This window comes from Neomonachus schauinslandi, chromosome 13 (genome assembly GCF_002201575.2).
Source record: "Neomonachus schauinslandi chromosome 13, ASM220157v2, whole genome shotgun sequence".
NCBI classification, from domain to species: Eukaryota; Metazoa; Chordata; class Mammalia; order Carnivora; family Phocidae; genus Neomonachus; species Neomonachus schauinslandi.
Genome location: NC_058415.1, coordinates 44,281,820 through 44,297,949, shown reverse-complemented (window position 1 = coordinate 44,297,949; position 16,130 = coordinate 44,281,820). Strand labels below are relative to the sequence as shown.

Genomic DNA, 16,130 nt, shown 5'->3' with positions numbered 1-16,130 from the left:
ATTTTCTGCTTAGATGATCTGTCCATTGCTGAGAGTGGAGTATTGAGGTCTCCTACAATTAACGTATTGTTATCAATATGACTCTTTATTTTGGTTAACAGTTGGCTTATGTAGATGGCTGCTCCCATGTCGGGGGCATAGATATTTACAATTGTTAGATCTTCTTGTTGCATAGACCCTTTAAGAATGATATAGTGTCCTTCTGTGTCTCTAATGCAGACTTTAGTTTAAAATCTAATTTGTCTGATATAAGAATTGCTACCTCAGCTTTCTTTTGAGGTTCGCTGGCATGGAAGATGGATCTCCATCCCTTCACTTTCAGTCTGGATGTATCTTTAGGTTCAAAATGAGTCTCTTGTAGGCAGCATATAGATGGGTCCTGTCTTTTTATCCAATCTGCAACCCTGTGCTGTTTTATGGGAGCGTTTAGGCCATTCATGTTGGGAGTGATTATTGAAAGATATGAATTAATTGTCATCATGTTGCCTGTGAAGACGTTGTTTTTATACATTGTCCCTATAAATTTCTGTTGTATATCACTCTTGGGGTCTTTCTCCTTTTATAGAACCCCCCTTAATATTTCTTGCAGGGCTGGCTTAGTGGTCACATATTCTTTCAGTTTCTGCCGGTCGTGGAAGCTCTGCATCTCTCCATCCATTCTAAATGAAAGCCTTGCCGGATAAAGTATTCTTGGCTGCATGTTCTTCTCATTTAGTACTCTGAATATGTCTTGCCAGGCCTTTCTGGCTTGCCAGGTCTCTGTGGATAGGTCTGACGTTATTCTGATGTTCCTCCCTCTGTACGTAAGGAATCTCTTCCCCCTAACTGCCCTTAAGATGGTTTCCTTGGTTCTAAGATTTGCAAGTTTTACTCTTACATGCTGGGGTGTTGGCCTGTTTTCCTTGATCTTAGGAGGGGTCCTCTCTGCTTCTAGGACATGAATGTTTGTTTCATTCCCCAGATTAGGGAAGTTCTCAGCTACGATTTGCTCAAATACATCTTCTAGTCCTCTCTCTCTCTCCACTCCCTCCGGGATTCCAATTATTCTGACATTGGAACGCTTCATGGTGTCACTTATTTCTCTGATTCTATTTTCATGGATTCTGAGTTGTTTTTCCCTGGCCTCCTCTTTTCCCTTTTTATCTGTTACATTGTCCTCCAGGTCGCTTATTCGTTCTTATGCCTCACTGACCCTAGCTGTTAGATTATCTAGATTGGATTGGATCTCATTGATAGCATTTTTAAGTTCTGCCAATTCACCTTTCATTTCTGCCCTTACAGACTTTATGTTGTCATTAATTGATTTCTCCATTCTAGCCATTGTCTTCACAATTGCTAGCCTGAATTCCATCTCCGACATCTTGGTTATATCTGCGTCCATTTGTAAATCTGCAGCATAAATCATAATCTCTGAGTCTTTTCTATTTTGGGGGTTCCTCCTCCTAGTCATTCTGTTGATGGGTGTTTGAGGGAGTGTATAGAGTCCAAATTATTGACCAGAACCCAAGCAAGATGCACCTGTTTTCTTGGGACCTTAGGGTTGCTGGCCTCTTGTTTTCCCAGCCTGTCTTCTGGGGAAGGGGCCTGCTGCGTGTTACTCAGGCAACCCTGTTTGTGCGGAGTTGCCCTGCCCCACTGTGGCGGGGGATGCGCTCAGCGGGAATCAGTTTTTGGGGCTTTTGTTCTCTGGTGGCTTTCCTCCTCTCTTCCGCAAGTCAGAGCAGAAACCATTTCCAATCCTCTGCCTTGGAGCAGAGAGATCGCAGTCTGTTTTTCAGTGAGCTCTCCAGGCCACACCATCTCCGTTTCTGTCCATCTGCTATAAACTGCAGCGTCCTGGGTTGTGCGCCCCTCCACAGCGCTCCCAGTCCTGCCTCCAGGTCAGGGCACATCTCTGCCCTTTGTGCTTCTAAAACCGCCAGCCGCTCCCAGTTCACCCGCATGACTCCGCTGCTCCGGTTCCTGACCCAGGGGCTGCCCTAAAGTCCTTTCCCTGCAGCTACCGGTCTGCGAGTCTGTGCCCCATCCGCAGCGTGCGAGGCTGTCGCTCACCAGCAGTGTAGGATCCCCATGGCCAGGCACCCTCCCCCTGCCGTTTATCCTCCGATATCTGCCCCGGAATCAGGGCTCCCCGCTTCATACCTCACAACCAACGGCCTGTGATATTCTGTTTGTAGAGATCCAGATCTTCTTACATCTCAGGCTGATTTCTTGGGTGCTCAGAGTGGTCTGGTAGATATCCAGCTCAATTCCGGGGACCAGTTGAAATAGGGTCCCCTACTCCTCTGCCATCTTTCCTTCTCTCAAAGTGTATTCTTTAAATCTTTTTGTGATGGACACTGGATAGTAAAATCTCTTAGTTTTTTCTGTGAAAATGTCTTTATTTTCACTAATTTCTGAATGATAGTTTGGCTGAATATAAGATTCTAGATCAAAGTTCAATTTTCCTACAACTTCAGTGATATGATCACATTGTTTTCTGCCTTCTATTGTTTCTGAGACCTCTGTTGTCAGCTTAATGGTCATTCATTTGTAGGTAATTTTTAATTTCTGGTTGTTTTTAGGACTTGTACTTATTTAGCTTTGTATTATGCAGGTTCATTTAGATGTGTCTAAATGTGGATTTATTTTTATTTAAACTTTGGGCCTGTGTGTGCTTATTTAATGTGAAGGCTCATATTTTCTGTTTTGGAAACTTATTCGCTAATATCACTTCTAACACTGTCTCAGTCATTCTTTTGATGCTTTCTTTCTGGAGCTCTTGTTGTTGGGACTTCTGATTCTGTCCTCCATATATCTTAAACTTCTCATTTGTATTTATAATGTCTTTGTAGCTCTAGGCTTATTTGGTTCACTAATTATCTTTTTAGTTATATTTAATCTCTTTTTTGACATGTCCATTTAGTGTTTGGCTTTCATGGATGTGCTTTTTTTTTTTTAACAGTGTTTTTTTTTTTAAAGATTTTGTTTATTTTTTTGACAAAGAGAGAGACAGTGAGAGAGGGAACACAAGCAGGGGGAGTGGGAGAGGGAGAAGCAGGCTTCCTGCTGAGCAGGGAGCCCGATGTGGGGCTCGACCCCAGGACCCTGAGATCACGACCTGAGCCGAAGGCAGACAGATGCTTAACGACTGAGCCACCCAGGCGTCCCTCATGGATGTGCTTTTAATTTCTTTTCATTTGCTTCTTTTTCAGAAATTGCCTTTTGTTTTTCATGGTATCATCTTCTTGATTCGATCTTATTCAATTTTTTAAATATCCTTGTGTTTCAGATACTTCTGTTTCTGTATGTTCTGCCTACTCATTTTTTTTTTTTTTTAATTCTTTTTTAAAATTTTATTTATTTGGCAGAGAGAGGGAGAGAGCACAAGCAGGGGGAGTGGCAGGCAGAGGGAGAGGGAGAGGGAGAAGCAGGCTCCCTGCTGAGCAGGGAGCCCAATGAGGGGCTTGATCCAGGACCCTGGAATCTTGACCTGAGCCGAAGGCAGATGCTTAACCAACTGAGCCACCCGGGTGCTCCTGTCTGCTCACTTTCATAGTTGTTTGTTTCCTATTAAAATATTTGATTGTGGGATCGCCTGGCTGGTTCATTCAGAAGAGCATGCGACTCTTGATCTTGGGGTTGTGAGTTCAAGCCATGCTGGGTGTAGGGATTACTTAAAAATAAAAATAAAAAAATTTTTCTTTTTGATTGTGACTCAATTTCAGTGGACCCACCTCTGAAGGAGTCAACCTGGGCCCTGGGTTGTAGAATGGTCTCTACATGGTGGCCTAGGGTCCAAGGTATTTCCCTTGAAGTAGGCAGTTAATGTCTTTGGTTTCGGATTCCACAAGTAGCCAATATAATTTTGGATTTCATACCTCCTTTTGAGTAGGCTAGGTAGATTTAAAATTTCTTTTTTTTTTTTAAACCCAGGACTCCAGGTAGACAGGCTTCCCTGTTACTTCCCTGGTTAAGTTGGCAGAATTTTTTATAATCTTTTCAGGGGCCGAGCAGCCTTTCCAATGTTCTGGCCTTATGGCAGTTTCTCACATCCCAGCCTGAGTGACCTGAGATGATGTTTCTCATTATGTAGGCATTAAATTTCCATTGTTCAGCCCTGGAGTCTGTCATTTAGCCTTTGTGTCTCAGTTTGAGCTTAAATGCTTTCCATCTTGAGTCCTGGCATGTGATGATTTTTATTTGTTCTTCTGGGTATTCCTTTCTTTTTCTTAAATTTTATTTTACATTTCTAGTGTATTTATGGTAGGAGTCATTGTCACTGCAGCTTGGTTTGCTTTGTTCTGGTGAGTTCAGTTTTGTTTTTACCTCCTTATTACCTTGTGTCCGTCCCCTCTGTTCTCTTCACATCTTAAGTGCTGTAGTTTGGTTTTCTATTTCTTGCCTTTAATTGTGTTCTAACTAGCTACTCTGCTTCCATATTCTACCTATTCCGTGTTGCAAATGGTTATCAGTGATCCTTCTATAGTGCAAATACGAAAATATGATCCTTTTTATCTCTTGGTGTAGTACACTTCAATGGCTTTCTGTCACCTTTAGGGGTGGAAATAAACTCTAGGTGCTTTTTCACTTAGCAACTTTTTTTTTTTTAAATTTTTTTATTGTTATGTTAATCCCCATACATTACATCATTAGTTTTAGATGTAGTGTTCCATGATTCATTGTTTGTTCACTTAGCAACTTTTACCTTACAAACTTTCTTACATACTAGAACAAATGGGAATCATCTCTGCCTACCACCACCAACTAAGTGTTTATGGTTGTGCCTAATTATTTTATTGTTGTCTACTAGTTTTGTGATACAGTTTTTGTATTTGTGCTCATTTTTAAAATGTTTTATGAATATCAGTAATTCCATCATCATTAGTAGGTGCAAAAGCAGAGGGTACTGAAAATGTTTATAATATAGCATACTATTATGGTGGATAAAAGGAAAAATTCACATAGTATACACATTGGTTTCTTATACAGTAACACTTTGGACACATATATAAATAGGGAAAATCTTTCAGAAACTAACATGTTGAAAGAAGAGTAGTTCCTGGAATAGCAAATCCTCTGTAGTGGAGCCATGGCTTTCTTCACCAGTCTTGTTTACTACCATGCTTCCATTCAATATACCCTATGATCTAGCATACTGAACTTGTACCTTATTCTCCCAGTACCTTTATGTCCTCATCACATTCCCCATTCTGGGCCAGATGCCTTTCTGCTTCCTTACATTCTGTGCATATTTCTCTCCTAATACTATAGCATGCCATAATTCTCTACTCATCAGTAGTCTTTTTCCTAGACTGACTCCTTGAAGCCAGGGTCTCCACCTTTTCTTTCTTCCTCTTTGTTAGTATTAGCAGTGGCACATAATTACTGATGCGTTGAAGAATAAATAAGTAAATTGATATTATAGATGCTGGGCTGAAATATGCTAAATAGTATAATCTTTTGGCTTTCCTGATTTACGTGGTAATTGCATGATCTGTGTACCAAAACAAGAAGCATGGCTATATCATGCTGGAGAACTATGGACTGTCACTTTTTTTGAAATTTGGTTTAGTATAAACCTGTCAAAAAAATTTTTTTATTTAAATTCAGTTTAGTTAACATAAAGTGTATTATTCATTTCAGAGGTAGAATTTAGTGATTCATCAGTTGCATGTAATACCCAGTGCTCATTATATCACGTGCCCTCCTTAATATCCATCACCCAGTTACCCCATCTCCCCAACCCCCTCCGCTCCAACAACCCTCAAGTTTGTTTCCTTTGATTAGGAGTTTCTTACGGTTGTCTCCCTCTCTGATTTCATCTTGTTTTATTTTTTCCTCTGTTCCTCTATGATCCCCCTCTGTTTTGTTTCTTAAATTCCACATATCAGTGAGATCATGTAATAATTGTCTTTCTCTGATTGACTTATTTCACATAGCATAATACCCTCTAGTTCCATCCACGTCATTGCAAATGGCAAGATTCATTTTTTTTTGATGGCTGAGTAGTATTCCATTATATATATATATATATACACCACCTCTTCTTTATCCATTCATCCATCAGTGGACATCTGGGCTCTTTCTATAGTTTGGCTATTGTGGACATTGTTGCTATAAACATTGGGGTGCAGGTGCCCCTTCAGATTACTACATTTGTATCAATGCCTATTAGTGCAATTGCTGGGTTGTAGGGTAGCTCTATTTTCAGCTTTTTGAGGAACCTCCATACTGTTTTCCAGAGTGGCTGCACCAGCTTACATTCCCACCAACAGTGTAAGAGCGTTCCCTTTTCTGCATTCTCGCCAACATCTGTTGTTTCCTGACTTGTTAATTTTAACCATTCTGACTGGTGTGAGGTGGTATTTGTATTTCCCTGATGCTGAGTGATGTTGAGCATCTTTTCATGTGTCTGTTGGTCATCTGGATGTCTTTGGAAAAATGTCTGTTTTTGTCTTCTGCCCATTTTAAATTAAGATTATTTATTTTTTGGGGTGTTGAGTTGTATAAGTTCTTTATATAATTTGGATACTAACCCTTTATCAGATATGTCACTTGCAAATATCTTTTCCCATTCCTGCTGGTTGCCTTTTAGTTTTGTTGACTGTTTCCTTTGCCATGCAGAAGCTTTTTGTCTTGATGAAGTCCCAAGAGTTCATTTTTGCTTTTGTTTCCCTTGCCTGTGGAGATGTGTCTAGCAAGAAGTTGTCACAGAGGTTGCTGCCTGTGTTTTCTAGGATTTTGGTGGATTCCTGTCTCACATTTAGGTTTTTCATCCATTTGGAGTCTATTTTTGTGTATGGTGTAAGACAATGGTCCTGTTTCATTCTTCCACATGTGGCTGTCCAGTTTTCCCAACACCATTTGTTGAAGAGACTGTCTTGTTTCCACTGGATATTCTTTCCTGCTTGTTCGAAGATTAGTCGATCCATTTCTGGGCTCTCTATTCTGTTCCACTGATCTATGTGTCTGTTTTTGTGCCAGTACCATATTGTCTTGATGATTGCAGCTTTATAATACAGCTTGAAGTCTGAAATTTTGCTGCTTCTAGCTTTGGTTTTCTCTTTCAACATTCCTTTGGCTACTAGGGGTCTTTTCTGGTTCCATACAAATTTTAGAGTTGTTTATTCCAGCTCTGTAACCTATCACTCTTTTTATAAGAGTTTATTCTAGATATTCTCTATCTGTCCTATTTGTACACGTAGCAATTGAATAGTTGTCTTTTTCTTTCTTTTTTCTTTTATTTATTTTTATTTTTTATTTTTTTTTTTAAAGACTTTATTTATTTGACAGAGAGAGAGCACAAGTAGGCAGAGTGGCAGGTGGAGGGAGAGGGAGAAGCAGGCTCTCTGCTGAGCAGGGAGCCAGACATGGGGCTCGATCCCAGGACTCCAGGATCATGACCTGAGCTGAAGGCAGATGCTTAACTGACTGAGCCACCCAGACGTCCCATTGAATAGTTGTCTTTTTCTATTAGCATTTATATTAGTCTGATTTTTCTGTTTTCTTCTGTTCAGAAGTTTTTCTAGAATTTCAAGATATCCCTGGATATTAGAATATACAAACATAATTTAAGAGTAATTAATGTTTATTTTCCTTTAGATACACCAAAGCAACAAAACCAAGAAAATGATTGCAGGAGAGCTAGTGATATATCGGGAGCTGTATATGATCTAGGCAACAGGTAAAACAAATGTTTTGATACTGACTTTTTCCCTCCTTCATTAATTTAGTTTCATCTTATTCTAATTGCCATGCTTCTCTACGATGGGGTCATCTGTAGTTTTCTTCTCGTAACCAGAGAATATTTTTCCACTGTGGGTCTGCATTTTCAAGAAAGAGTCAACACTTCTGATACATAGGCATTTTTCCCCCCCTTCTCTTGTTTGTCTAAATGTTGGGATTCATAGGGGATTATCTAATATTTGAAGAAAAAAAGCATGTATGGAAATTATCTAATGCAAGCTTGGGAATTTTTGCCTTTTTGTGTCTGTGAACTTCTTTGAAACCACTTGTGGCTGTTGACAATCTTAAGAGTTTAAGAGCTTTTGAGATCTAGTCTCCTAGTTTTCAGACTGTTCTGCAGCGCCCTCTGGTGCTGTGGATGAATTTAATTTAGCCCGTCACTGGTCTAATCCTTTTCCATTTCAACCTGAGCAGCTAGTTCTTTTATCTGTATATGTTGGGGGTTTTACATGCTATTTGATAAAAAGAGTTCCATGCTTTAAAAAAAAAAAAAAAATAGGAAGACTTCTGATTCAATCTAATCCAAAAATTTAACATATGAAAAAACTAAACCTTAGTTTATTATAATATCCTTCAGGAGTATTCTTATTTTCTTTACTGCCTGTTTTCTTTATTATCCTGTTTTGGCTCTTAAAACGGATGCCAGATTATATAAGCAAAAATCTAAATGTATATAATCTATCTGGGGAATATATTCTTTTTGGAAACTAAGCATTATTAGGTAGCAATCAAACACACTGAATGGGGTGTTCTGTTGTTTTTTTGTTTTCTGACTACCTTTGACCTAAATAGGGGTCTTTCAGTCCAACTTTCCCATGTAATTGAGGCACAGATATGGAAACAATTTACTTAGGATAATTCTAAAAGAAAATTCTAAATTTTAAATGAATTGAAGTTCTCTTCCTTCTATATACTCTTAATAAGTTAATAAGTTCAAACAGCATAAAAAGAGTCAAAATTTATATGTGAAATTGAGCTATTGGTGGGACGCCTGGGTGGCTCAGTCGGTTAAGCGTCTGCCTTTGGTTCAGGTCATGATCCCGGGATCCTGGGATTGAGCCCCGCATTGGGCTCCCTGCTCAGCTGGAAGCCTGTTTCTCCCTCTGCCTGCTGCTTCCCCTGCTTGTGCACGTGTGCTCTCTCTCTGACCAATAAATAAAAAAAAACTTAAAAAAAAAAAAAAAAAAAAAGAATTTGAGCTCTTGGCAGTTTCCTGTGCAGTAATTTTCTGATTCACAGGAAGTCAGGATTACTTGTGGAATATTTATATTTTTATTCTTAGATCTGGATGTGATGTTGATTTTCGGAGTACCTAAAGAAAAATAATGAAATCTGTTGTGAAGACTTGACATTGACGAGATAGTGAAGTTACTGGGCTTCACTGTTTTACCCCGTTATTTATCACTGTTGTTCTTAAAGCATGCTAGAGGGGAATAGTTGCTGCTTCCCAATCTCAGTTATGTTTTTGGTTTGTCTTTCCTTGAGAGAGCAAATGAAATATTTGATTAAGGTCTCTTGCTGGACTAAAGATTGATGGAGTTAGTAGATTGATTCATAGATCAGATTTTATTTATGAACTTCATTGAACTTAAAGAATCTTTCTTGAAGCAGAGTTTTGTACTAAGATAAACTATCAGGATTCAATAGGAGCCAGACACTTAGCCCCTAAGAATTTAGTTCACATGGAAGTCTCTTAATATAGGAAAAAGAGGTTGTATTAAATAAACTTTGATTTCCAGATTTATACTCTTCCAAGCCATTAGATCTTTTAATTATCTTCTGATACTTTAATTATAGGTTTGGGATATCGAAGGGGGGAGGTGTAGGGGAAGGCTATTGGTGGTAAGGGACAAATAAGTGCTCAATGGGATATGAATGATTATTGCTGCTTGATAGCAAAACAGAAGAAGGGTGAAGAATTGAGTCACGAGGAAAGAAGCTTGTTGCTCAGAATTCTTTATTGTAAAGGTATTTTGTGATAAAATGTTTTATTGGAAATGCGTAATGTAGGTAGACTGTAATACCCTTTTCTTAACGTGTAGTTCAGCTGTTATTTGTAGTGGCATCATCTTAATGTCGGTATCAATGTAGTTAATTTGGAAATTCGTATGTGGATATGATCAATAACAGCTATTCAATTAAAAAACATGGAAAGCATGTAGTTTTTAGCATAATTACTGTGTGTTATTAGCCCTTTCACATGCAGTTGTCACCCACGGGTACCAGAATAGCTGTTGTCTTCTCCATAAATCTCATGGCTGGTTTTGATCAGAGTGAGCTGATGGAGGCTTTACCGTACTTAAAACCAGAATTCAGTGATTGGTGGTACCTTTGCTGTACACTCTGGGCACTACCTTTCTTTGCAGTGGTTTCTGGAAGGGAGGGTTCCATGATATTTCTAGTGGTGGCAATGCAGTTCTAGACTTTTAGCCTCTACAGTTCCTCCTTTATTGCATTTCAGAAATAGGGCAGTATGATCTTGCATGCATGCCAACTAAATATCCTTAGTCTTAGAAATTGAATTCTAATCGCATATCTTTCTCTTTTTATAATTTCTGTTTGTTTTATCTTTAACTGTAGATATATTGTAACAACAAAATAAAAATGAAGAATAATTAGCTAAAATTTCTAACAAATCACTTATTAGACTTTTTTCACAAGTTGTTTTTTTGGGCTTTATGTACAAACATATAAATTGAATCCACTCAAAATTTTCTAAACATTAATATCCATAAGTACAGTTTTTGTGTGTTTGTTTTCTTAATAGTATATTACTGATTTTTACTTATAATGGCTTTGTAACATTTCATTTATTTTTTAGACTCAGGTTTTCCTCAATTTCTTTTACTACTATAAAAAGCATGTTGTTTCTTATTTTCTTTTGGGTGTACTCTTTCCTTAGGATAAATTCCCATAATGGGAGCGATACTCTGTTTACAGTGCTAGGATTTTGTGGGCCTCAGTTTTGGCATAGGAAGCAGATAGAGAGTAAGGGCTGAGCCAGGGCTGCTTTAAAGTTGGCTTGGATTGAGATGTTAGCAGGGCTGATAGCATGTTGCCAATTCAGAAAAGGGAGAGAGGAAGGGAGAGAATATGTTTCCAGTTTTGTCTCTTATGAGGCTTTGTAAGAATGATCGAAATAGAAAAATTTGGTGGCATCTATCCATAGAGCCTCATGCTCAAGTGATGTTTATTCGTTGATTCAGTCAATCCATCGGTTAGTTACAAACATGTATTGCACTGCCAAGTACCAGGCACTGTGTTAGTTCCTGGCAACAGCCAGGAAGGACATAGTCTTTGTCCTCCAGGAGCTCACAATCTGGTGGTGGCATCCTAGTGGCATCTTAGATTGCTAGCCCTGTTTCAGAGGGCTTTTTGATCATTTTAATGTTACTTTTTGGAAAAATTAAGATACAGTCACAGTAGATGATTAGTTTTTTTCTTTTGACATCTAGATTATATTCTGTCGAGGCAGAGTTGAGCCTTGAAGCAGTTTCAGTGATCTTGAATTCTGTTTGGAAGGTAGATAAAAGATTCCAAGAAGCTCATATTCGAAAAAGTTTGAAAAAGCATATTTGCTGTTACTTGAAATGTTTTAAAGCTATTAATTTTGTACTTCTGGCTGTGAACAGAAAGCAAAGCACCAACATACTTGATATTGAAAGTGGTCTCCGTGGTAATCTTGACTTTTGTATTACCTGGAGTAGAAAAGCTTTGACCAGTGAGCAGACCCCATCCATGACTGAATTTGAAAGCTCTTTCAAGATGAGGATGAAGTTATCATTGCTTTGATGGCTTTAAAAATTTAATTACTTATTTTGTAATTGATGTGTAAGGTTTTTATGTTTATCCAAAGGGGCGAGAGAATCTAAGAGAGTAAGGAATGCTATGTGTAGAATGCAGCAAACTGAAACTGAACAACCTTATGACTTGACTGTAAGTGTAAGTAATGTATGTGCTATCACGCAAGATTCAGCATAAGAGAAACTGATTTTGGACATGAAAGATCAAAATCTTAAAGTCTCTGTTACAATGAAATTCTGTGATCTGAAGCCTAAGGATAATATAATAATGCGATTCTAGTGTTAATCAAGTCATTCAACCTTATAAAGAATGTTGTTGACTTAAAATATATAGTGGTTAAGGAAAATGTTTGTCATGTGGGAGGCTGATACACAAATGGGGCCGAAGTACTGCTCTGATTGTCACCATCCCTCCCTAGAATAAACTGCCTTTCGATGACCGGGACGAATTGAGGGAAATCGTAACGGACAGATACGGGGCAGACAGTTTCTTTATTTTTTTTTACTTTTTATTATTTTTTTGACAGTTTCTTTAAATTATTCAGATATAGCAAGTGAATGGAATTCTTTCCCGATTATAATTTGGATTTATTATCTTTTTTCCTTTTAGACCTGCTTCTTTCCTGTCACAGCCAGTTTCATCATCAGATAGAAACAGTGTTAGATTACTTGAAAAGGTATATTTTAAAACAATTTTTAATCTGATCAAACTAACTTATGGTAAAATATTATTTTTGCCGCTTTCCCAGTTAATTTGTATTTACATATATCCTGTTGCTTCTAAATGGAAATATTGGAATTATTTAATTGTGCCAGTGAACATATGATTTCACAATAATGTTAGCCTTTTATAGGTTTGTGATAGCTCAAGAACCTCTAACTGAAGATCAGCCACAATCATTAAAGTTTCAACATTACATGTCTGTCTTCTTCAGGACATGAAGATAAGAACTCCTAGAGAAGGAAATGAAATACCTTCTAAGAAGACATCAAAATTTGAAACTAAAGACTGTCTATCATCAGATACTGCAAGGAGTACAGAGAATACTGCATTTACAGGGTCTCTGCCAGCTAAAAATAGGGATCCACTCCAAAAAGAGCAAGATCATCTGGTAGAAGAGGTTAGAAAAAGATTATAATAAGTACACTGAAATATCTATTATTTTCTCATTGGTGTTGAGATTATAAGTGAAGTTACAGTTAATTATTGATTAACTGGTGTTAATTTGGGAAAGGAGGACACAGATAATGAAAATCATGGTTAAAGCAAAAGTGGTTCTCCCCAAAAATAGAAATAGATTAATATAAACTTATTTAACATTATATCCATGGTTTAGAACCCATGTCCCATTCTGTAAGTATCATCCAAAAGTATAAAAATAACACAGGTAAGGTATTTTTGGAATTAACCATTACATAAATTGCTAGATAAATATACCCAATGATTATACTCTATTAAAATAATCTGCTTTAAAAAAAATAATCTGAATGTTGCTGTTGCTTAGCCAAGCTTCCTTTTTCTTTGAATGTTAGCACAAAGACTATGCAATATCATATTATCACTAAGCATAGTGTTTATCCTTCTGCTTTCTAAATATTTAAAAAGTCATTAAATGCATCATTGTTCATGATCTTGGTTTTCCTGACAAGTGACTTTTCACTGGCAAGTGACTACATAATGCTACTGTTGCTCGATAGTAATATTGTACTATTTACTGCAGAAGTTTACACAGATTCTCAAGCCATTCTCTCATGTTATTTTTATTACATTTCCCACAACATCCCTTAGCATTGTTTGAATTTGGATAAGGAGACTGAAAATAAATCAGCTACTTTATATTCCTGAGAGACTGAAAGAAAAATTTGGTTTAGTGCATATTGATTCAGGTATTGGAGTTCCCTCCTTTATCTCAGTCTTGATCAAAGTAAGTGAACAATGTCCAAATAAGAGAGCTGGATGTCAGTCATTTTCTTGTTTGTAACATGAAGAGGTTAAACCCTTTTCATGGTCTATAAATACTTAAAAATCTTTCAGGTTTGGGGCGCCTGGGTGGCTCAGTTGGTTAAGCAGCTGCCTTCGGCTCAGGTCATGATCCTGGAGTCCCGGGATCGAGTCCCGCATCGGGCTCCCTGCTCGGCGCGGAGTCTGCTTCTCCCTCTGATCCTCCCCCTCTCATGCTCTCTGTCTCCCATTCTCTCTCTCAGATAAATAAATAAAAAATCTTTAAAAAAAAAAAAAATCTTTCAGGTTTATATTATTTCTCTTTGTTGGTTGATGAACTCCACATAAAAGATGTTCAGTCTGTTTTTCTTTCCTGATATAGAAGGAAGGACATTTGCAATTAAACGAATTTATATTAGCAGTAGAATGGGATGGGATGGAAGGGGAGAGTCCTAAAATCTCATAAAGCTCTGAAAATAAAGTGAAATTAATTTTCTTTAGTAGTGTTCGTGACAAGAAGTATTTAGTGTTTGATTCTAAGACATCTTCTGTTTTCATGGGGGAGGGGAAATGGGAGTCTATTTGATTATGGTTCTAGGACGTTTATTTTTTAGGGTTCTTGGGGCAGTGTTTTTAATGTGCATGTTTTTTGTTTTCCAGTTTTATTGAAATTGTACAGTGCTATTTTCATATTGTATACTCTCTCTATTTTAGAATGTACTTCTATGCCTTGTTCACTAATTTATGTCTCATAATGAGGTTTCTGGCAAAGAAGTATGTTGTCAGAGTGTATGTCATTTGTTAATAGAGGTGTTACTGTGCAAGTGGGTTATAATTAAGAAAAATCTGCTTGCTTTAAAACTAGCCACTTCAGCTGATACAGAATTGTCAAGTTCAAAGATGTGGCAGATAGTAGCTTAGGTCACTGTGTAGTCAGGATTATTTCTGAATCTTCTCAGGTATAAAGATTTTTACCTTTCTTTTATAATGGGATATCCAGTTAAGAGAAGAAGGGCGGAAACAGTTTGATGTTTTAGTTCACCTTACAGGGCTGTGCCTAGATAGATGAGACAGAGCGGCTGCGAGCTATGTTTTTGAGCGGCTTTTTGTGCCATCTGCTGTGGTAGGGGCTGCTGCCTGGCAGGTGCTGATTTGTTCTTATCAGGGCTTTTGTTGCATTCCACCAATGGATGTGGTAATTTTTGCTTTACCTTTTCTGTTTTAGGTTGCCAGGGCGGTTTTATCTGATTCACCACAGCCCTCTAAAGGAAAAGAAGTAAAATTAGAGGAACTATTTGATTCTCTAGTGTCTAACCCATTCTTAACAAGGAACCAAATTCCCCGAACGCCAGAAAACTTGAGTAAGTTAATGATTTCTATTACTTTCTTTCTTAGACATTACTACTGTTAGAACCCTGATTTGACATATCTTCTGAAAACTCACTTTAAAATTCTTTTTCAGTTTAGTGGCAATGGCTCTTTATTTGTTTTGATGTAAGGACTTTTATTGAAGTATTAAATGTGGGTGTTCTCACCGATACGGCAGTTTGTAAGCACTGTTATTTTGCCGTGATACTCTACAATTTTGTTTTTGTTGTTTTACTTGTCTCTTTCCTAGAAAATATTTCAATTGACTTAAACACCCTCTGCCGGGATGCCTGGGTGGCTCAGTCGGTTAGTGTCTGCCTTCTGCTCAGGTCATGATCCCAGGGTCCTGCTCAGTGGGGAGCCTGCTTCTCCCTCTGCCTGCTGCTCCCCCTGCTTGTGCTCTCTCTCTCCCTCTCTCTCACAAATACATAAAATCTTTAAAAACAAAACAAACAGGGGCACCTGGGTGGCTCAGTTGTTAAGCGTCTGCCTTCAGCTCAGGTCATGATCCCAGTGTCCTGGGATCGAGCCCCACGTCAGGCTCCCTGCTCCGCGGGAGCCTGCTTCTCCCTCTCTCTCTGCCTCTCCCCCTGCTTGTGTTCCCTCTCTCGCTGTGTCTCTCTGTATCTCTGTGTCTCAAATGAATAAATAAAATCTTTAAAAAATAAATAAAAACAAAACAAACAAAAAACACCCTCTGCCTCCACATCTGACCTGTGCTCATCATTTATAGATATATAGGCTGTGTCCTTCCAGTCAGCAGCCAGCAACATCAGCCAAAACTTGTGTGTATAGGAATCGTTTCTACCCCTCTCTAGCTAGCTAGACTGCCCAGTATTTTTTTCTTATAACCTATAATCTATGTTGGCAAAATTCTGATTTTGTTGTCTGTATGGCACATCATCCTGGTTGAATTCATATTTGAAGTAAAATTGATTCAGTTCAGGTTGAACCTAGCCACAATCGAGATCATTGGTCAGCAAACTACAAGCTGTGAACCAAATCTTGCTTGCCCTGTGTGTTTTTGTAAATAAAGTTGTATTGAACACAGCCTTGCTGATTTGTCAACATACTGTTTATGGTTGCTTTTATGTTATAGTAGCACAGTTGATAGTCACCACAGACTGATGGCCTACAAGGCCTAAAATACTACTATCTGCCCTTTACAGAAAAATTTTGCTGAATCCTAGCTTAGATGGATAAGAAAACACCTTTCTAATACCTGTAATTTGTATGTGCTGTGTGAAATTATATGCACATTTCAGGGACAGCTTTTGTTATTTGTGTGT

The 16,130-nt window shown here is 38.1% G+C and overlaps 1 protein-coding gene and 1 non-coding gene across 3 annotated transcripts in view; both read left to right on the top strand.

Annotated features, from left to right (window-relative positions):
* HAUS6 (HAUS augmin like complex subunit 6) overlaps positions 1–16,130 on the top strand; it is a 49,785-nt gene that overhangs the window by 30,211 nt on the left and 3,444 nt on the right. For both annotated transcript variants that reach the window (XM_044920361.1, XM_021682420.2), the window contains exons 12-15: positions 7,585–7,666; positions 12,142–12,208; positions 12,467–12,652; positions 14,699–14,834. In XM_044920361.1, the coding sequence (XP_044776296.1) occupies positions 7,585–7,666; positions 12,142–12,208; positions 12,467–12,652; positions 14,699–14,834 (471 nt within the window). The remainder of the gene's footprint in view (positions 1–7,584; positions 7,667–12,141; positions 12,209–12,466; positions 12,653–14,698; positions 14,835–16,130) is intronic.
* Positions 11,890–12,020, top strand: LOC123326571. Its single transcript, XR_006541187.1, has one exon.